Source organism: Cervus elaphus, chromosome 9 (genome assembly GCF_910594005.1).
Source record: "Cervus elaphus chromosome 9, mCerEla1.1, whole genome shotgun sequence".
NCBI classification, from domain to species: domain Eukaryota; kingdom Metazoa; phylum Chordata; class Mammalia; order Artiodactyla; family Cervidae; genus Cervus; species Cervus elaphus.
This window is the reverse complement of record NC_057823.1, coordinates 106,752,865-106,776,272: the sequence shown is the minus strand read 5'-3', so window position 1 is coordinate 106,776,272 and position 23,408 is coordinate 106,752,865. Positions and strand designations below refer to the sequence as shown.

At 39.6% G+C, this 23,408-nt stretch overlaps 1 protein-coding gene across 9 annotated transcripts in view; it reads right to left on the bottom strand.

The window, feature by feature from the left end:
• The window catches only part of FER (FER tyrosine kinase), a 453,310-nt gene that overhangs the window by 245,994 nt on the left and 183,908 nt on the right, over nucleotides 1–23,408 (bottom strand). For 8 of the 9 annotated variants that reach the window (XR_006342861.1, XM_043913752.1, XM_043913753.1 and 5 more), the window contains one exon: nucleotides 5,809–5,898. Coding sequence is in view for 8 of the 9 variants with exons in the window: in XM_043913752.1 (XP_043769687.1) it covers nucleotides 5,809–5,898 (90 nt within the window). In the remaining variant the exon portion in view is untranslated. Of the gene's footprint in view, nucleotides 1–5,808; nucleotides 5,899–6,515; nucleotides 6,565–23,408 lie in introns of those variants that run through there. The other variant, XM_043913760.1, reaches the window with a different exon arrangement.

Here is a 23,408-nt window from a genome sequence, read left to right as displayed (position 1 = left end):
GAATATATAAAGAACTCATAACTCAACAATGAAGGAAAATCACCAATTAAAACATATACAATGGATAGGAATAGTCATATCTCCAAAGAATACAAACAAGTGACCACAAATCACATTAAAAGATACTCAACATCAACAATCGTCAGGAAAATGCAAATAAAACTACAATGAGATACCATTTCATATCCACTGGGATGCCCATAATTTTTTAAAAATGGAAAAATAAAAAGTGTCAAGATTGTAGAGAAATTGGAACACTCAAATAATACACTTTGCTGGTGTGAATGCAAAATGCTACGAACACTGTGGAAAACAGTTTGGTAGTTTCTCAAAAATTAAACATAGAATTACCACATGACCCAGCAATTCCTTGGTATATAACTGAAAGAATTGAAAACATACATTCACATAAAAACTTGTATGTGAATGTTCATTGTAGCTTTATTCATAATAGCCCAAAAGTAGAACAACCCTAATGCCCATCAGCTGATGAATAGGTAAACAATGTCAGATAAATCCACATAAGGGAACATTATTCACTCATTACAAGTAATGAAGTACCAATAAATGCTACAACGTGGATGAATCAAGAAAATGGTTTCTTAAAGAAACCAGAGAGAAAAAGGTCACATATTGTATGACTCTATTTATGTGAAACATCCAGAAAAGGCAAATCCATAGGATCACAAATAGATGAGTAATTACCAGAAAATTGAAAAGGGGGGAAATTAAAACCAATTGCTAATAGGAATGGAGTTTCTTATTAGAGAGACCAAAAGGTTCTATATCTATATAATGGTGATGGTTGTACAACAATGAATATACTAAAACCACTGTGTGTATACGCTGAAATGGAGAGTTTTGCATTGTGTGAAGTATATCACAATAAAATAAATTAATTAGCTTAAGTTTGCCATTTTGGCAGGGTTCTTAAAAAGTTTTAAAGAAAAACTTGTTTACAGTAATTAAATTTTTTCCGTCTTCTACACTACCTTTTCCAAACTAGAATACTCAAAAATACTAAATTATGTCAGAAAAAAAATTTAGTTACAGTTAAATAGCCTCCAAAGTTTATTTACCTTAGATTATCATACTATCTGAAACCTTCACATTCACAGTAAGACTCAAGGACTCAGTTACCTGTTGTAGTAGAGGGGAAAATCTTCTTTAAGTAAATAGGATATTTAACACCTTACAGAAATAGGTCTGTACCTTTATTCATAGTGTACCACAGCGTCATAAAGTACAGACTATCTCAGTCTTTTTAGTTCATGAGATTTCTGAATAAACCAGGAAATGTCAAATGGCACTTAACTGATGGATATATTGACTGCCTTAATCATGAAGATAAGAATGTGGTCAAATGGGAGAGGAAGTGAATATTCCCTAGAATTCTCGATTACAGAGGGAAATTTTCTTAAATGAAATCGGCCTTCCATAGCTTCAAGGATGCTGATAAGTTTATTAAAATGTATATATGAATGAGGTACATACTTTGTGGGAAAGGCATTTCATTTCAGATAAAAGCAGTTAGTAAACACCAAATTTTAACCTATATCAATCACTGCCAATTTAGTAATTTTACTTAAGAATAAGGTAAATACCACTTTTAAGTGGAGAAAAAACATGTAAATATCTAAGGGTATTTAAAAAATTATGATTCATATCAATGAATTATGAAGATTGTGTACACTATATCTGACATAATTTTAGGAGTGCTAACCACATACAACTTCATCTTAATGAACGAACAGGATTTCTCCTTTGTTTCTAGATGTAAATCAATGTGTCTTAAAAGAAAAACCTCTTTCATCCTCTGATCAACTCTGATTTATCAAAATAGGTTCTGCCTAGAGCCAAAAGGTCTCCACCTGCAATGCAGGAGACCCCAGGTAGACTCCTGGGTCGGGAAGATCCCCAGGGTTTCCCTTGTGACTCAGCTGGTAAAGAATCACCTGCAATGCGGGAGACCTGGGTTCGATCCTGGGGTTGGGAAGATCCCTTGGAGAAGGGAAAGGTTACCCACTCCAGTATTCTGGCCTGGAGAATTACACGGACTGTATAGTCCATGTGTTCCCAAAGAGTCGGACAGGACTGAGAGACCTTCACTTTCACCAGAGCCAAAAGCTGAAGTCTCCACAACAGTGAACTGTGAGGTAACTAGGCCACATGAGGTCTCAGGGGCCACTGTTGCACTTCCAGTCATGTCTTGAGGGCACCAGGTTCTCAGGCAGCCCAAACTGTACAGGAAAAAATAAACATTGGAAATGCTACCCCACACCCACAGTCAATGCAGAAGGAAACAGCAACCCAGTCCAGTATTCTTGCCAGGGAAATTGCATGGACAGAGAGCCTGGTGGGCTATGGTCCATGAGGTCGCCAGGAGTTGGACACAACTGAAGCGACTTCACACACACACCCACAGTCAAAAAAAATTTCTTATTTTTCTGTCACTAGCTAAACTTTTAAGCTCTACATTCCACTCTCCTACCTTTCCATCTAAGAATAAAGCTGCAGGAAATGAATTGATAATGAGCCTTGGCTCTGAAGTATTTAAGACATTTTACTCAAGTCAAGCTTGATCTTTAACACCACACAGAAAGAAAAAAGTGGCGGGAGATACTTTTCATAAATAGCTCATCAATAAAGTTTTATTAGTTGCCGACACAAAGACCTCTGACCTAAGTAAAATAAAGGTGAGTTAATGACAAGTTAATTATGCCCTGTGTTTCACTGACTTAACATTAAATAATTTTATAAACAGTTCACTGAGGTATTCAAATACATCGTTTCAAGAACTGTATTTGTTTCTTTCTTTTAAAAAACACTTTATGGAATGTGTGCTGGAGAAATTTAAAATACGAGGAGTTTTGTTTGTCTAATGGTGCCTATTTTAGAGTTGGAACTTGAACAGCTGTTGCATTACATACTTTGCTTTTTTATTGAAATTTTGAAATCAAACATGTCTTGATTTTTCTGTTCTTCTTGAATAGCTACATTCAGGATGTTTTGAGATGGGGGGTGGGGGCAGGGACTTTCATAAGCACTTGTTTTATTTTGTGTGTGTGAAGTACAAAGATGACACCCTTACTGTAAAAAATAATAAAGTGAAAGAATCACCACCACCATCATTAAACTGTAAAAAAAATAAAATAAAATAAAAATTAAAAAAAATAAAATAAAAAACACTTTAAATATTTCCTTGTAAGAACTGTTTCTTTTTCTTCTAATGTGCTGTGCTTAGTCACTCAGTCATGCCTGACTCTCTGTGACGCCGTGGACTGAAGCCCACCAGGCTCCTCTGTCCATGGGATTCTCCAGGCAAGAATCCTGGAGTGGGTTGCCATGCCCTCTTCCAGAGGGTCTTCCCAACCCACGGATCAAATCGAGGTCTCCTGCATTGCAAGTGGATTGTTTATCATCTGAGAAACCCAGGAAGCCCTTTTCTTCTAATAAAGATTATCAAAAAACTCTCCTCATAGAGTCTCTGAAACTTCTCATAAATTCTTAATCAAGTCTCCTACGCTTTACTTTGACTGTCAAATCATAATAAACCAAGTCTTATGAATTACTATTTATCTGTGAAGTTATAAATTTAAGAAAACAAGAGTGGGAGATAAGACTTGAAAGAGACGTACTCTGTCATGTGGCTCTTGCACATAACTCTTGTTTTCATTTGCTACTTGATGCCACATGAGATGGTTCGCATTAGTTTCCTCCTGTGGATACTTCTGAACACTAGAGTGATGATGGCAGCATCAAAGGTTAAGAGATAAGGTGAAAATCTCTTTTATACAAAATAAACTTTTCTTCTTTTTTTAAAAATTAGAACACCTGGTGCCTTGCCACAATTGTGTATGAAAGAGTGTTGCTTGAGTGGAATAAATACAGGAATATGTCTAACATATTAAAAAGCATGTGTCTCAGTCATTAGGTCGTAACCAAAATCACTGCCGATGGTAATTGCAGCCATGAAATTAAAAGACGCTTACTCCTTGAAAGGAAAGTTATGACCAACCTAGACAGCATATTAAAAAGCAGAACATTACTCTGCCAACAAAGGTCTGTCTAGTCAAGGCTATGGTTTTTCCAGTGGTCATGTATGGATATGAGAGTTGGACTATAAAGAAAGCTGAGCGCAGAAGAATTGATGCTTTTGAACTGTGGTGTTGGAGAAGACTCTTGAGAGTCCCTTGGACTGCATGGAGATCCAACCAGTTCATCCTAAAGGAGACCAGTCCTGGGTATTCACTGGAAGGACTGACACGGAAGCTGAAACTCCAAAAGTTTGGCCACCTGATGCGAAGAGCTGACTCATTTGAAAAGACCCCGATGCTGGGAAAGACGGAGGGCGGGAAGAGAAGGGGACGACAGAGGATGAGATGGGTGGATGGCATCACTGACTCAATGGACATGAGTTTGAGTAAACTCGGGGAGCTAGTGATGGACAGGGAGGCCTGGCGTGCTGCGATTCATGGGGTCGCAGAGTCGGACACGACTGAGCAACTGAACTGAACTGAACTCTGCGACCCCATGGACTTCACCCACCAGTCTCCTCTGTCCATGGGATTTCCCAGGCAATAATACTAGAGTGGGTTGCCATTTCCTACTGCAGAGGATCTTCCTGACCCAGGGATCAAACCTGTGTCTCCTGCTTGGCAGGTGGATTCTTTACCACTGAGGCACCAGGAAACCCACATATTAAAAAGGAACTATAGCAAATATATCCAAAATGTGAATGAACATTGAACTAATCTAAGGTTGGGAAGCACTTTTTTTTTTTTAATATATGAGTAGGTCACATTGTTTTAGCTAAACTTTCAAAGAATAAGAAATAATATTAAGATATTATGTTGTAGAAATTTGGCAAGATCGGGAAAGCATGTAATTAGTTTGTACTGAATATTGTTTCAACCATCATTCAATAAAATATTATAAAGCTCTATACTGTGAGTGAGGCATGGCTAGAATAAAAAGCTTGATAACTTAGTTTTATAGGTAATGAAGTAAAAAAATACATTATACTTTTATATATAAATGGGATAAGAATATTATTTTTATCTTGCTTGGCTATAGCTGCTATTACTAGGAGTAGTGAATATTCTATACATTACCACGATGTGTCAAGCCCAAATTTCAAACGGACTTTAATTTTCTAATTAAAATGTTCTTAAAAATATGAACACATATAAACTGATACATTTTAAAAATACATATATAATAATCCCTATTATAAAAATGTTTCACTGTAAAAGAATTATATTTATAGTTTTCTTCAAATAATGCTACAAAGTACATAAAACACTGTAAGTACTTATATGTAGTACAGAAAGTCTACAATTCAAATTTATTCCTTTCCTCCCTATATCACTGTTAATACACACAGATTCACATGCACACATAAAGTTAAATTATCTACTTACCTTTCTATTGATAAATAGTAATTTACATGGTATACATATATCTGGAGAAGGCAATGGCAACCCACTCCAGTGCTCTTGCCTGGGAAATCCCATGGATGGAGGAGCCTGTTAGGCTGCAGTCCATGGGGTCAAGAAGAGTCCGACACGACTGAGCGACTTCACTTTCACTTTTCACTTTCCTGCATTGGAGAAGGAAATGGCAACCCACTCCAGTGTTCTTGCCTGGAGAATCCCAGGGACGGGGGAGCCTGGTGGGCTGCCGTCTATGGGGTCGCACAGAGTCGGACACGACTGAAGCGACTTAGCAGCAGCAGCAGCACTGATATATCAGAAAAAAGCTAGACAATGACTGTTTTCAGCGGTGTATAGAGTTCATCGTACTTACTGAAGAGCCCAGTGCAGATTTTGGAGACCTAATGATTCCAGCAATTGAGTGACGAATAGACTCAAATCGGGACAGCCTCTCCTTCCTTTCCTGGAGAGATGCAGAAGGAAACCATTAGCAGCAGTAAACTATCAGGTACGTACACAGCTACACTAGGCAATCAGGCATTTATCCGCAGCTTAAGTCCATTCACTCTGTCTTGCAAGTAAATAAAATGCAAGTTTCCTAACATTAGAAGTGATAAGTAATCAAATGCACACGAACCCTGCAGCATTTTAGTTGCCTGTTCACTCAATAAATATCATGATTTGGGGAAAAAATAAGAAATAGGAATTCATGAGATAAGAGACAACAAGAAATGCAAAGAAAACCCACAGAAACACAGGCATTACACACAGGGGAAGGAAAAAAAGACACAAACTAGAAGGAATCAGTCTAACACAGAAAATTTCTGACTGTTGTGAGGGATTTTCAAGGAAAAAAACGGGAGTGGAGGGGGCAGGAGGAGAGTTGTACAGAACGTGTTTCTAAACAGTGAATTTCACTTGAGCAGTGTGGAGGATTCCCGGAGACTGACATGATGATGAGGACAATGGCAACAGAACAGGAGAAGGTAAATCAAGCAGGCAGGGGCAGCAGCTCTACTGCGAAGGGGAGCACATCCAGGCCACTACTTGCTACGGGATGCATTTCTGCGGATCACATACCACAACGGAAGGAAACTCTTCCTTAAAATTTCAAATCCTTAGGTCCGTTCTACAAACACAGGTGATGGGAGAGGTTAGGAAAGAAGAGAAGGAAGGAAAACAAAACTGAGAGCCTGGAGGTAAGAAGAAAGACAGCAAAGCATGTGGGAGGGTAATAAATGCACTGATTAACGTTCCAATAATAACTACAGTTCAACTGCTGGCAGCAGAGAACGAGGTATCATAGTGCCGAGTTCTGGATTTCCATGTCTTCCAACAGCAGCGATGCTCGACTTTACTCGTCGGTGGAAAAATAACTAGAGCAGGCCACAAATAACATCTTCTGTTTCCTCTCATAGATAAACAGCTTCCTGCCACGTCAGTAAACAAAGGATGCCAAGGCATCGCGCCATCAGCCCCTGCGGCTGCTTCAACTGCTCACCCTGAGAGGACTCAGGATGGAGAAGAAAATGGACACTGGCCCTCGATACTTAAGATGCACATCAAAGGGACGATTTTAGTGAGCCAGACTCCTGCATCTTCCCACACGCAGAGAAGTACTCCATTCCCTAAGGTGAGATGTCTGGCTTACTTTAATCAGCAGTGATCTAATGATGGTCCAGCTGCCTGGCTGGTTGCAAATTCCTATCTGCTATGACTCCTCCCTCACCTCTTTGGCGCCGTCTCTCGAGACCTACCTGAGAGGCTGTCTCTGGGCTTAAGTCTTCAACAAGCCCATCAACAAAACATAGTTCCCAAGCTGTAGGTCATGTGTTGTTTTTTTTTTTTTTTCAATTGACACTTTGTCTCCAATACCTACAGTACAGTATGTCTTTTTATATAGTAAATATTTTTCATCACATGCTACCTGGTAAACATCATATTTCCTGAAATTTAACCTTTGTCTCTCCACTTGCTTATTGACAGGTTATTTGCTGTCATTCTACAAGTTGTGGTACTATTAGCTTTTATTATTCTACAAACATATGCCTACTAATACTTTAAAAGAATCTTTGGAGATCAATTTAGTAAATGCTCTTAAAATACTGAAAAGAGTAGAATCCCAATGTAGGAGTACGATGAGAACAGAACCGAAAATTACATGAGAGGTTATGCAGAAAGCAGAAAATTCAATGGAGAGATTTAAGTATTAGAAAGTATTTTATTTGCATATGTTTATAGCAATATTCTCTGTCATGGTAAAAATAACTCTCCTCAAGCTACATCTTGGGCATCAAACCCTACAGAAGTAAAGAGAACAATTTCTCCCCAAGCCCCTTAATAATACTAAAGAGAAACATTTTCTTAAAAAGCTATTACTAACTAGGTAAGACTAGTAGATAGGTCCAGGTGTGGAATAAAAAAATCACTTTTCTTATATCAAGTTACAAAGCATAATACAGTCTGTATTCAAAGGAATATGATCAATGAAAGCACCCTTTCATTTAAAAACACTCTTCAAATAACGTGATCTTAAAAAATGTATTATTAGAAGCAATAAATAGACTTTAAGTTTTATACAGGAATAATCAAATGCGAATAGAGTTTATAAAACATTTTAACCAGTGTCAGCTCAATCGGTGCCCAGATTTCCACAAATAAAACGTGAAATTCTTTTACCGAAAGAATTTCTGGTCAATGTAGCATTACATATCAACTTTAAATAATCCACCTAACAATACATCAGATTATGCTGATTATTGTATCAATGAATAAATGGCTACTTTAACAATTAAAAAGTTTCTCTTCAATTACCATAGACAAAGCATCTAATTTTGCCTGTAGGCCTGTCAAGGCTGGTGATGATTTAACAAGGTAAAGAGATTTCTCCAAGTAAACAGGGATCAATTCTGGCTAAAAGTCCCTCAGAGTGGAGACAGCTGCGGGCCAGTGAAGGGGGGAAAGGAGTGATGAAGTAATATATGATGTTATGAAATAATATTATGATGAGTAGCCTATAAAAATTCTACAGTACAGCTATAAAGCTATCTTGAAAGAAGAGATGCAGTATCAGTTTCACATCTCCTTTAAGAACAGCTTTTCATTACATTAAAATTAAAGCAGTTTCTCAATATCTCTCAATATGTATACATGTATATAATAACTAAGAGACCTCCATAATAATTAAAAGCCTATCTATGATAAATCTTTCAAAATATTCTGAAAGAAATAATATCTTAATTATAGTTCAAGTAAAACCAAACCTATCCAGTTTCCAAATCACTCTTCACTGAAACTCTCAAATTATAGTAAAATAGGCTCTCAAGTTACCTTCACCTCCTGTCCAAAGGCAAAGATATAAAAGGCAAGTATTGAGGTTTTGCTAACCGGAGTGACCGACAAAAATTAACAGTTCTTCCAAATGACAGTCTATATAGATGTCAAAGTAAATTACAAATAAACAACTTGAACTAACAAGCATTTAACAGGTCTCAAAGCAAGGCTCTTAAAGGAGACACTAAGGTAGAAAGAATAAGATTATTGATATCAGAAGAGAAAAAGAGTGTAAATTTGGGCAAACCACTTAACTACTCTGGCTCTTAGGTTTCCATATCAGCACAGGAGAACACCGGACTAGACAAAAATTTTCATCTCGAAAATTCTGTGACCATTGCTTAACTCCCCAGTCATCTGCCCTGCACTGATCACTAACGATGCTCTCACAGAAGAGTCCCACTGTATCAGCCTGGCAGCCAGAGTTACCCGCCTCGGGGGACTCAGTCACACCCGCCTGAGGGGCCCTCAGAACTTGTCCCCTGACAGGAAGGGGAAGAGCTATGGAGAGAGCTGGCGCCAGAGCACCGCTCGGTTAGCAGTAGCTCACTGAAGCAGTAGCCGTGTGTTATTTCTCACAGGCTTCTGTAAGTAAACTCAGTCAGCCAGAGTTACCCCCCTCGGGGGACTCAGTCACAGCCGCCTGAGGGGCCCTCAGAACTTGTCCCCTGACAGGAAGGGGAGAACTATGGACAGAGCTGGCGCCAGAGCACCGCTCGGTTAGCAGTAGCTCACTGAAGCAGTAGCCGTGTGTCATTTCTCACAGGCTTCTGTAAGTAAACTCAGTCAAATAGCATTCTTAGAAGGAACAGTGAAAGTGATTACTTGTCCCTGTAGGAACAGTCAGATGTTTATTCAAATCAGCAGGCAGTAAGATTCAAGAAAAAGATAATATTCACAATATTCACTCTCAACCTCCAGGCTGTGTGCCAAATATCTCTGGGACTTCTTATGCAAAGCAGCCATGAAATTTGGAGTGATTTTGTGAGGAATAGCTGCGGGGAAATTACAATGCTAGAGAAGACTGTCTCTCAAAAAAAAATTCTAAACTGTTGATAACTCCATAATCTAAATGAAACACTGCAAATATCAATAAGTCCTTCATAAAAGGAATGCATTTATAAATAAACAAATACTTTAGGCTTTTGCAGATGTTGATCTGCTGGAGAGAATGAAGGATACACAGTTTCTACTCCCATCGCAGTACAGAATTTAAGCATTAAAACAGTTTCTAAATGATTTATTCAAGCAATTGGGTTCTTACAGAAGACAAATCATTTTAGAAGTATTCACTGCCTGGGAAACTCATTTGTCACACTGTTTTTCTTGGATGCTTGCATATTAAGAATATTTATTAAAGGAAAGACAGTGAAAGTGAAAGTCGCTCAGTTGTGTCCAACTCTTTGCGACCCCATGGACTACACAGTCCATGAAATTCTCCAGGCCAGATTACTGGAGTGGCTAGCCTTTCCCTTCTCCCGAGGACCTTCCTAACCCAGGGATCAAACCCAGGTCTTCCATATTGCAGGCAGATTCTTTATCAGCTGAGCCACCAGGAAGGCCCAAGGATACTGGAGTGGGCAGCCTGTCCCTTCTCCAGGGGATCTTTCCAACCCAGGGATCAAACACAGGTCTCCCACATTGCAGGTGGATTCTTTACCAGCTGAGCCACAAGGGAAACCCCCCAAAGAAGAAAGACAACCCCCTTGCTAAGTCAAGCATTTTCACATTTTGAAGTAATGAAATAGGAAACTAAATGCACAAAAGGAACGGTTGAATGATTAAGATTTTGTCTTAAAATAACAATGCTAAAGAAATTTATGGTATAATAGAATGGAGTGCAATGAAACCTAGGTTGTAAAACTCCCTATCATACTGCCTGCTTTCCTGACTCTGTATCTTCTTAAATAAGATGACTTCTTCTCTAGGGAAACAAATTCCAAGCATCAGGCTATAATCAGCTCCCTTCCTATTCAATATCTAAACATAATTCGTGTCCCATGGGGCTTTTCTCAAATGTAGGAACAAATATGTATTATACTTCCTTTTATAAAGTATCCAGAAGTGCCAGATACACACAAAGCAGTTTCCTTTGAGGACCTCACTGACTCAATTTAAGGACTGATAGATTTTGCTCAGTAAGCAACTGTACATTTCAGTAATTTGAAAAAGTACACTATTATGAATTAAATTATCAAGACATCTTAACTGAAATTCTGCTATTAAAATAATTAAGGGACATAATAATAGGACCATACATTTATCCCCTTTGCTTAAACTAATACATTATAAAATGTATACATTATGATGTATAGAATATGTGGAGAATGTAAGTATTACTTCATTAGAGGTCCCTATCTCTAGTAATCAAAGCACTTTACCAACTTCAGCCTCACCCTCACTAACTCCTACGCTCATTATTATATTTAACACACTGTTTTGATCAGGCCAAAACCATCCCTTTGTCATTAGCTGGGTAAGTGGCACGTGCCTCTCCCAGCAACTTCCTTCTCTCTCTTCCTCTTCCCTCTCTGCCTCCCGTTTCCCTTCTCTCCTCCCTCTCTCTCCCATGTCACAGTGAGAACTTATAAACATTAGCTACTATTATTTGGGTTTTACTAATACTGACAAGGGCATGTGGGCAGTTGCCATCTTTTGGCTGTTGTGAATAGTGCGGTAATGAACATTCATACATACATACATACTTGAGTATCTGTTTTCAACTCTTTTGGGGATTTATCTAGGAATGGAATTGCTGGGTCATGTGGCAGACCCAGCCAGCCCACCCTGAAGGAGATCAGCCCTGGGTGTTCACTGGAAGGGCTGATGCTGAAGCTGAAGCTCCAGTCAGTACTCTGGCCTCCTGATGGGAAGAGCTGACTCATTGGAAAAGACCCCGATGCTGGGGAAGACTGAGGGCAGGAGGAGAAGGGGACGACAGAGGGTGAGACGGCTGGATGGCATCACCGACTTAATGGACATGGGTTTGAGTAAACTTGGTGATGGACAGGGAGGCCTGGCGTGCTGCAGTCCATGGGGTCGCAAACAGTCAGACACGACTGAGCAACTGGACTGACTGAGCTGACGGCAATTCTATATTTAACTTTCAGAGGAGCTGCCAAACTGGCTGACCCATTTTACAGTCCCACCAACAATGTCCGAGGCTTCTAAATTTTTCACATCCTCCCAACACTCATTGTTTCTGTTTTTCTGATTATAAACATCCAGTGACTGTAAACTGCTGCTTGCCTTCATTTTTTTAAGGATACTTTCACTGAAGACAGAAGTCAAAGTTGAGGCTTTTTTTGTTTTTTTCTTTTCTTCCAGCACTTTGTGTTCTGGTCTCCATTGTTTCTGGTATGAATTCAGCTAGAATTCACATCATTATTCTCCTGTACATAATGCTTCCTTTTTTCTGATTGCATTCTAATCAACTAGGATATAGGTACATGTAAATTTTTCTTTTAACTATTCTTCTTGAGGTCTGTTAAATTTCCTGGACTTCTGGATTGAAAGTGTTGAAAAATACTTAACCACTGTCTGTTCAAATATGTTTCTACTCCCATCTCTCTCTCCCCTTTCTTAAATTCTAATTTTTATACACGTATGTTAGTCCTTTTGATATTACCCCATGATCTCAAATACTCGGTTGTATATTTTTATCTTTTTGTTTCATTCTAAATACTCTCTATCACCTGTCTTCACAGTTCACTGCAATTTTCCTGTGTCCAGTCTACCCACAAGTCCAGCTAATGAATTTCTCAGTTCTGATAAATTTTTCATTCTAGAATTTCCATTTTTATAGCATCCACATTGCTGCTGAACTGCTCCATACACACTGTATATCTTTTCACACACATTGTATATCTTTTCTTAGACCCCTAAGCATTTTCATAAGCTATAGTAAAGACACCGATAATTCCAATACCAGGGCCATCTCTAAGTCTGCTTATTTTGAGCTGTGGGTCACATGTCTAACTTTTTAGTGGCCATACACTCTTTCTTTAACAGATGGCTTCTATTAAAAAAAAAAAAGTAGAATCTGAATTCTATATATTTACCTCAAGAAAGAGGCACACATAACTCCTTTTTTTTCTTATGCTAGAATTGGGGCTGTAGTTAATAAGCTGGGCTTGTCCTCTGCTACTGCTTTGGTTTGAATTAATTCATCACTAGCTTCAAATATTTTGGGCTAGATCAAGTTTTTCTTCAGCTCCAGGTGGAATCTGAACCGTGACAGGATTCTAGCAGGCTCTTTAAGGGGGGTGCAGGGGGCAGAAGGTGGGCTCTGGGGAGCTCTTTCCTCCCCAGGCTCACCTGCTCCTTTATATCTAAGTGAACCTTCTACCTTCTTCTCCAGCCTTCAGGAGGCCACTGCTCCGGGCTCTGTGAAGACCCGCAATGCCCTGCAGAGAATCCATCTGAGAGAGGGCTCCTCCGTTCTTTCGTCAGTAAAAACCCAGAGGGCTCAGTACTCCTGCCCCTAACCTCAAACAGCCACCCCCCCCACCAAACAATACTGCACCCCTTTTCACACATGAGGAGGATGCCACTCGGAATATCCTTCTCAAGCGCCCATCTCTGGTTCCCTGCTGAATTCGGCGAAGATGTGAGCAGAACAGAAGTTCCTCACTCTGCAGGGAGGGCGCCCCCAGATTCTAATCTGGCCCGCCAGCCTACACACTGCTCTCACCAGTGTGCTTAAAGCTTGTGCAGCTGATTTCTCCTTATTCCTTTCAGTGGGACTTTCTCATTGTCACCAGCTCCACCAAGGATGGAGGAAATCATAGGTCTTTTTTTTTTCCTAAGAAAGCTTGTCACTTTCTGGACTTTGGTTCATTTAGGTTTCTTTCTGTCCTCAGATCTCTGATGTGTCTTTTTTTAACTATTGTTTTGTACCTTATTTTCTGATAAGTAACCTACTAGTCATCATTTTATTTATCTTTATTCACAAACCAAGAAAACAAAATGACTTACTTTAAGCGTCTTCAGTATGACAAAGAAGTCACTAATTTATCAAAAAGTCACAGACTTGAATTTAACTATTTTCTAAAGCAGTCAATTATCACAAAAGGCCTTTAAAGACTATATTTCTCAGAAAATTATTCAAAGGGTTAACGTCCAACTTCTCAAAGATTTTGATTGCTATTCTGTTTTGGTTTTCTTTTGTTGACTGCTTTGGGTGGTAAGGGAGATGAAGTTTATTGGTCTTGTATTTGCTGCAGACCTCACAAGGATACTATGAAGACTTCTATGTAACATATTTCATTTTTGTAAACGGTTTTAAGTTTCCAACTTTATCTGAGAAGTTTCATGAATGGAAACATACTGTTTGATAGTCTCATACTGCACATGTATCAATAATGCTCTTATCTGTTCAGAGCTCCTTTTGTAACTGGAACTGAGAACATTTCAAGTTTCAAGGCCTCAGTCAAGACTTTGCTAGAATGAAATAAGAAACAGCAGGACTCAAAAGAAAATCCTGATTTAAAAAAGAGAAAATGACAAATTTTAAAGAAAGGAATGTGGTATGTATAATGTTACACTTCCATTATCAGCAAATAAAATCCAACTGGGAAACCTGTTTTAGAAAGCAGTAAACTAGGCTCTAAGCATTTGTCTCACCTCAGCCCCCCTGAGAAAACACCACACTACTGCACAGTGGTACCGCCCGCCTAAGACTGAAGTCGATACGATAAAAGGGACAGCTGAGAAACGAAGGCTAGTCCTTGACGACTTGGCTCTGAACGTCTGGACAGATCCAGAAATCTGAGGGGACAAACTCCCTTTTTTGCTTTAACTCATCTGCCATAGTCGACTGCTATTATGGAACGAATACAGTAGGCTCTCTTAGAATATCCATGAGTAATTAAAGATTACTAGTAAATAATTACAACTACCACAATTGTCACTAACAAAATAGTGCACTAACATTTTTAATGTTTTAGACATGTTCACTTCTAACAGGAAAATGAATATTTTAATATTGAAACACATTAACATTAATGTAAAAATTCTTTGCAAAATAAACATTTACTGTGTTGTGGTGATCCTTCTTAGCGATTCCCATTAGTTGAACAGTTTCAGCACACGACACACAAAATAACTGCCCAGCGTGTTGGTGAAAACCCTGGTGTAGGTGGTTGTTAGTAGACATTACACTGCAAAAGGTTTAGTAATTGCACGGATTTTAGAACTGCTCAGTTAAACAAATTTAAGCAGATTTCTTAAATGCAACATGTCTCAGAGCCTCAGTAATGTGCTTTTTTTGGAGGAAATATTATTATACAAAATTCACCTTAAGAAATGATGTCATGAGGATTTCATTAAAGGCAGTAGGTGAGAAAACATTCTCCTCCACTTTATATCACTCATGGCTTTTTCCTGGACATTATCCTCACATGTAACAGGTCCAAATTAACAAATTCCAGTTTGTCTCTTTCTGGCCACAAGCACCTACCCCACTGGCGTGCTTTTAACTAGTTCCACTAAAACCATTTTTCAACTTCACTGAAGCCCTGCAGCTTTGAGTCTCCTGATTTCCTCCACTCCGTCCCCTTCTCCTTTCTTCTCCTTTCCTGACTGAGACGGCATGACACAGCACTCCACCGGCTCCTGCCACATCCAAACCCCCTGCTCTCCTGTCTCTTAAGTCGTCCCCACACGGCAAACCCCAACCGTGGAAGGATCTAACTTTCTGCTCTCTCTGAGCGAACATTTGGCAACCCACCACTGCTGAGAAAATCACATGATTATCACTTCAAATGGGCCCTAAATATCTGACGTATGATGACATCTCGCTGGTCAACGCACTTCTTAACTCTCCCACTTCCACTGTCAACCCTCTCCTACTTTCTGTGTCTAAAACCACCCTGATCTACCCTCCCCTGCGTCTTTAGGAAGAAACTACACGGCAGAAACCCCTTCAGTGTCCCTTTTCACACCCACAAACGTATTCCTTTCCCTCCATTCTAATCCCGTCCCCATGTGGACACATGGAGCTGTCTCTCCCCACCAAGGATGACCACTCTGCTTGTACTTCCTGCCTTTCTGCCCTCCCAATGACTTGACACCTTTAAAAAAACTAACAGACCTCTCTGTGACGTACTGCCCCATCGACTTTCATATCTAAGTTGCTCTCATAGGGAAACAAGAAGAGTTAGGAGGAGAGAAAGAAGGAAAAAGAGAGAAATGAAGAGAGGAGAGGATGAGCCTTTCCCTTAACCACACACTCTGCTCCAGCTACTGCACACTCTTCACAAAAGAAAAAAAAATCCCTAAAAGAGTTATCTATGTCAGCTAGGAATCTTGGGACCAAGTCTCTATCCCTAAGTAACAGGTATTAATCTGTTTAAATTAATAAAGCACCAATGATATTTACTGGTATTTTCAGAAATTCATTCACTGTTTCACCACTAAGCAACAGGCACAGCAGAATCAATAAGAAAAAGAGACACCAAACTACTAGCCTAGAATACGCAATGTGCAGCTCCAAATACCATCCTTGTAAATCATGAAGAACTCTGATTAGGTGTCACCATACAAGCCACAATTTCTCATTTGAAAAATAAGAGTGGGTATTCACCAACTAACTGTACCAATGGTCTCACAAAGTTATTAAAGTACATAATGGTATATATGAACACAATGTACATAATGGTACAATAATTCTAAATAATTAAAATTATATTTTATTATGCAAAATTATTACATTGGAGAAAAAGTTTAGAGATATGAGAATCTGAACATTCCCTAAATCCCCTTATTCCTACTGAGTTCTCCATGGATTTTATAACTAGCATTGTTTATCTCTGTCTTTATAGAGGATACCTTAGTTTATACCTATTGGAAATGTTCATAGACAAGATTATGACAAAGAAAGTATAGTCCAGAAATACTAGCAGCTTGAGGAAAAAACTCTATAGCACTGAATACAGAGTTGACTAAGCCCTCAAAAAAAAAAAAAAAAAAAGCCTCTCCAGGAAGGTTTCCTGTAGTTACCTCATTCAGAGCAAAACGTCATGAAGATTCTAATAAAAGTACCTGAAAAGTTATGAACGGTGTTTGAATTTTTATCCCTGATGGATTTCTCATCCCACAACATTCTTTTGACTCTGATTGTATCCTATCTTATTATACAAGTAGAGGCAAAAAGTGATTGGTTCAATTGGAAGTGGCGGCCCTAAAAATTGAGAGGCTGTATTTTATTAAGATAATGGCCAAAGTGAATGTCAACTGTCTTGAGTAAACTTCCCTAGGTTTGTATGACCTACATATCTTGGAAAGCACAGCTTTTAAAGGCACCTTGATTTTCTTCACTATCTTCATTTCTCAGTCAAACTGGCATTCCTATTTCAAGATATATATTCGAAATATTTTCTCCTTGCCAAGCATTAACTTCCTACCTTATAAGTAGCTTCAATGTGTTTCATCTGAGATTCAAAATAGTTTATAGAGAAGAAATTTTTCCTATAAAAGGGGAGGAAAGCTGATACAAATATATATAAAGTCTGGTAGTACTTAGATAAATTCACAACTTCTCAGGATGGGTAAGGAGAAGAGGAAGTGGTTTACAGTCTATCTAGGTCTAATTTAACATGAATAGCTATGCTCAAAGGCACATGGCAAGCTCAGCAGAAAGATATATATATATATATATATACATATGTATATATATATATATGTGTCTGTTTGTGTGTGTATATATATTATATATAATATATATACAAGAGAACTAGAATAATACTGTATAGGTGTGTTTGATTCTAATCATACTTTCATGGCCTTAGACACAGCAAAAATTTTTCCAGAGCCTCAAAATGCCATTTAGCCATACTCAAACAAGCTTCTCAGAAGACAAAATTTACCCCTCAGAAAGCATTTTAAACTTGCTTAATTCATGATAAGCTCACAAATCACATTTAAAATTCAAAGAGCATAAAGAACTTTATCTCTAACAGATATGAAGCTGAAAGAAGACAGGTATTGCTTTTTCTAATCTTCAATATAGGACTAAAATATCAATGATTTCCTTGGCCATAGAAGTAACTGAAATTGCACAATTAATTTGCATTATTTCTAATTCAGAATACTTTTGCATAGCTATACTTCATTCCAATCAAAAACCCAATTTTTATCAGTGCTACTCAATAATATCTACAGAACTGACTGACAGAAACATAATATTTTCATTTGAAATAATACCAAGAGAAATAACTCAATAAAGGATAAATCTTAATTAAACAATAATCCTCTTTATCAAAGGATAAAGAAAAAAGATTATCTCACTAAAAAGTTTTTTTTTTTTAATTCTAAAAAGGAGTTTGGAATTTTCCTCTCATTAAAAAATAAAATACAAACAATGAAATAACCCACCAGCAGCAATATGAAAGCATTATGAAAAGTACCCTAGCCTACGTTCTTTTTGCTTCAGGTGATAAAATAAAACAGATGAGTTAATGGAGGAAAATTATATAAGGGCAGCAGATAATTAGGAAGTACTGTATCAATGGATGACAGATCAATGACACCCACAATGATCAACCTCAACACTTGGACAGTGGTACAACTAAAACACTCTCCCTTTCCACAGATCACTATGCTGCGTTTCCTCCCTCTGAAACTCAGCCACCTGAAAGTGTGGATAGAAAAAGGAAAAAAGATCAACCACACGCCCGTCTCCCCATGTGCCTTGTTACCTACCCGCCCCACACGTCACTGAACTTGCCCTCGCCCCCCGTACGACCTCAGCGCTGCCAGACCTCTGGGCACTGTGGTCCTCCCTTCTGAAGACGCCCCTCTCCTCCCTGGGACCAGGAACACCGCCGTCTCTGGTTTTCCCCAGTCTGTCTGGTCCACCTCATCCTCGGGCACGCGCGCATGTGTGTGTGTCTCTGTGTGTGTGTGCTTAGTCACGTCTGACCGCCTGCGACCCCACGGGCTGTAGCCTGCCAGGTTACTCTGTCTGGTTGATGCACCTCATTCGTGTGTGTGTGTGTGTGTGTGTGTGTGTGTGTGTGTCTGACAGTGCTCAGTCACGTCTGACTCCCTGTGACCCGTGGACGTAGGCTCCTCGGGTTAATGCACCTCATTCGTGTGTGTGTGTGTGTGTGTGTGTGTGTGTGTGTGTGTGTGTGTCTGACAGTGCTCAGTCACGTCTGACTCCCTGTGACCCGTGGATGTAGGCTCCTCGGCTCATGCAGTTTCCCAGGCACGTACACTGGAGTGGCTCGCCACTCCCTCCCTACACAGCGGATCTTCCCAGCCCTCCCCAATGTGTCTCCTGCACGGCAGGCAGATTCTTCCCCAATGCACCACTCGGGACGCCCTTATTACCCATCCCTCGTCTCTGCCTGGCCCTCAACACCAGTCACTCAACATTCCCTCTGTGGTCCTCCTCTCCCGCCCCACAGTCAAACACAGTTATCTCCATCACTTCATTTATAAACTGCATGCTGAGGATTCCCGAAAGCCGCATTGCAGGCTGACCTCAACTAGCACTCACCATCCTTCACCCGGTCCAACCTGTTGTACTTCTGTTCCGACGACCCTTATCTTTTGCGGCAAGCACCACCGACGACAGAACTCCCAAGGCAGAACTCTGGAGGGAAATCTTGGTAGTCCTTCCTCCCTCATATCCATCTCTAATCAGTTACCAAATTCTGAAATCTGTATCTATGAAATACCTCCAGAACTGGCCCCAGGGACTCCCTGGAAGTCCAGGGGTTACAGTTTCATGCCTCCACCGCAGGGGCCACGGGCTCAATCCCTGGTCGAGGAACTAAGATCCTGCACACTGTGCCGCACAGACAAAAACAAAGACATTTAAACGCCGGCCCCTTTCTTTCCGTGCTCCCTGATACGACCTAGTTCAGCACCAGCCTTCCTGGCCTGGATAGTTCTTTACTCCTATCCACTACAAAACCCCCAGAATCCTCTGTGTGAAAAGGTAAGCCAGATCGGTTCACTCTGCAGCTTACTGTCTTGAATGGTTCCTGCACGGTGGTCACAAGAAAACCCCAGTTTACACACAAAGGTTTTCCCATAGTATAAGCTCCGACATACTTATCCAACCTCACTTCTCTCCACTTAACTTTTCATATCCATAATGTGGTCACATATAAATGCTGAAGATTTAGAATGCACTATATTTTTGCTTACCCAAGTAACATATGATGATTCTTCCTTTTCCTGAAAAACTACTCCAATTTTTTGTCTTCTGGGCTGTCCATCTCTTGTGTCTTCTTCAGACACAAAGCAGACCTTCACCTTGAGAGCTGGGACTCTAAATCTAGGGCATCGTCTTATGTTCTGCGATGGCACCAAGGCTTTACCCTCATCGAACTCACCATACCCTTGTCATAATGATCTGTTAACTTGTCTTTCACTCAACTCTGAGCTCCTTACAGACAAGGACTTAATCTCACTCAGCTCTGTATTCAACGGTGAGACAGTGCGTGTGGCATACTGAACCTCCCAAAATGGCCTCAACAGTTATCTCCCTCACAGGTGCCCTTCTTACCATAAAGACTCTGGCTCCACTCTCTTTGAGAAGTGAGGCATATGTCCTCTCCTCTTGAGACTCTGGGTGAGTACATGACTATGGTGAAAGGGACACTTCTGAGCCCAGGTCCCACAACCAGCTTCCTTCTGCTTTCCTCAGAACACATACTCTGGAACCTGGCCACCTCAAGCTGTAATAAACCTCAAGCAGCCCACAGACAGGCCCACAAGGAGATAAACAGAGCTTGGCTGAGCCTGGAGCCAGCAGCACCCAAACTGCAAATCATGGGAGTGAACACTTAGGAGGTGGATCTGAAGGCGTCTAGTCCAACTGTTCCAGTTATGGCACATGGAAGAGAGATAAGCCTTCCACATTGAATTCTTCCCAAACAGAGACTCATGAGCAAATAAAATGACTGGGTGTTTTAAGCCTTCAAGTTTTGCAGTGATCTGTTACATAGGAATAGAAAATCAGAACAGTGCCTGTCACAGAGTACACACACACACACACACACACACACACACACACGAGTATACACATCCACAACACATAGTCACACACATACACAAAATCTGGTGAATCAGTAAATATATTCTCTATCAATTTTACTACATAAGTTAGATTTGGTAGATAGAGGAGAGAATTTCCAAGTATTTTGATTAGGACAATTAAACTATCTCAGCTTTTTCTACCATTAAAAAACTGAAAATCAAACACAAGAAATATATATGCCCTTGTAATCATAACCCAAGTCAAGAAATAGAACTTTGCTAAATACTGCAGAAGGCTTCCGGGTGACACGCCCCAGTCACAACCACCTGTATGCCTCCACTATCCTGGTGTCCATAATAAACCACACACTTACATTATTTTTACTCTTTGGTGTGCATCCCTAAACAAGATAGTTTTGGTTTTGACCATTTTTTAAACTTTATTTAAGGTACCTTTAAGCACCTTTTAATCAATAAGTTCCCTCTCTGTCCCTATATTTTACTTTCAATTTGGCTGTTTAAAGACCCAGCCAAAAAATAAATAAATAAATAAATGAAGACCCAGCCATAGATTCAGGGTTCCACAGAGTGGGTTTGCATGATTTCACACTCCAGGGGCAGTCCGGCATGTGCTCTGTCCTTTTTTCTGCAAATTAGCAGCTGGGATAAGAGGCTAGATCAGACTTGGATTCAACATCTTCAGTGAGAGCATGGTGGCATGTACCAGGAAATAACGTCTGGTTCTCTCATTGTGATGTCAGCAGAGACTGATGCTCAGCGTTTACATCTACTAGTTCACAGGCATTGTAAATGGTGGTGTTCAAATCCTATCATTTGTTTCCCATTTATTAGTTGGAATACTTCTATAAAAAGATGCATCCCCCATCAAATATTTGGTTAACCATTATTATTATCTGGCAACAGTTCATCCTTAATTACTCCTTGGATGGAAAGTTATGACCAACCTAGACAGCATATTAAAAAGCAGAGACATTACTTTGTCAACAAAGTTCCGTCTAGTCAAGCCTATGGTTTTTCCATTAGTCATGTAAAGATGTGAGAGTTGGACTATAAAGAAAGCTGAGCGCCGAAGAAATGATGCTTTTGAACTGTGGTCTTGGAGAAGACTCTTGAGAGCCCCTTGGACTGCAAGGAGATCTAACCAGTCTATCCTAAAGGAAATCAGTCCTGAATATTCATTGGAAGGACTGATGCTGAAGCTGAAACTCCAATACTTTGGTCACCTTATGCGAAGAACTGACTCATTTGAAAAGACCCTGATGCTGGGAAGACTGAAGGCAGGAGGAGGAGACAACAGAGGATGAGATGGCTGGATGGCATCACCGACTCAATGGACATGAGTTTTAGTAAACTCTGGGAGTTGGTGCTGGACAGGGAGGCCTGGCGTGCTGCAGTCCCTGGAGTCACAAAGAGTCAGACAAGACTGAGCGACTGAACTGAACTACACAGTTAATATAGAAAAGGCAGGATAAATGTTTGACCATTTTATATGGATATATTTTTTAAATCCAAAGTCTTCAAAACAGTAATAAACAAATCAAGATAAGTTTAAATATGCTCATTAACAGAATAATAATAAGGATGGTGATCATTAAAGTAAGTATAATCAAAGCTAATATTAATCCAACCAATCCATCCTGAAGGAGATAAGTCCTGGGTGTTCACTGGAAGGAATGATGCTGAAGCTGAAAGTCCAATACTTTGGCCACCTCATATGAAGAGTTGACTCACTGGAAAAGATCCTGATGCTGGGAGGGATTGGGGGCAGGAGGAGAAGGGGACGACAGAGGATGAGATGGCTGGATGGCATCACTGACTCGATGGGCATGAGTTTGAGTAAACTCCAGGAGTTTGTGATGGACAGGGAGGCCTGGCGTGCTGCGATTCATGGGGTCGCAAAGAGTCGGACACAACTGAGCGACTGAACTGAACTGAATATTAATATAAACGTTTAAACAGACTTTAAAAAAGCCTTATATATAATCCTCACAACAACTTTATCAGATAGGTACTATGGTTTTCTGTTACAGATAGGGAACATTTGCTAGGAGACATTTGACTGAAGCAAGATAGGAGCATGGGTAATATCTGTACTAGCATTTCAAGGTGGTCCAGAAATAAAATACACACATTTTCAGATTCACCGGTATATTTCTATGGACTCTTAACAGGGTTATCTCCATATAGCACCATGATATTTAGTTATGTGATAAACACAAATGATTTCATAAAAAACTTACAAAGTAGATAATCAAGGGCTGATTCTAAACTAAACCAAGAGTTATCTATAACTCTTTTGAAATTCTTTTCCTTGGTCATCTTCAATTTCTTCTCTCTCTTTGGATGGAAAGTTTTAATTCAAGTAGATGTCTTAAGTCTCTTTCTTATCCCCGGCTTGTCCAAATTCCTAACATGAAATTCAGTATACCTAAGTTCTTTCTGACTTTAGAAAATTCATATTTATTTTATGGCTTAAAATAAGTTATTATACTTTGAGCTTCAATTAAAACCTGTATTATAGTACCTAAATGCATTGATATAAGCTAACAACTATGTTATAAACTATAATGATTATTTTGCAAAGGTTAACATGAGAAATTGTCTCTAAAATCTTACATTGAAATA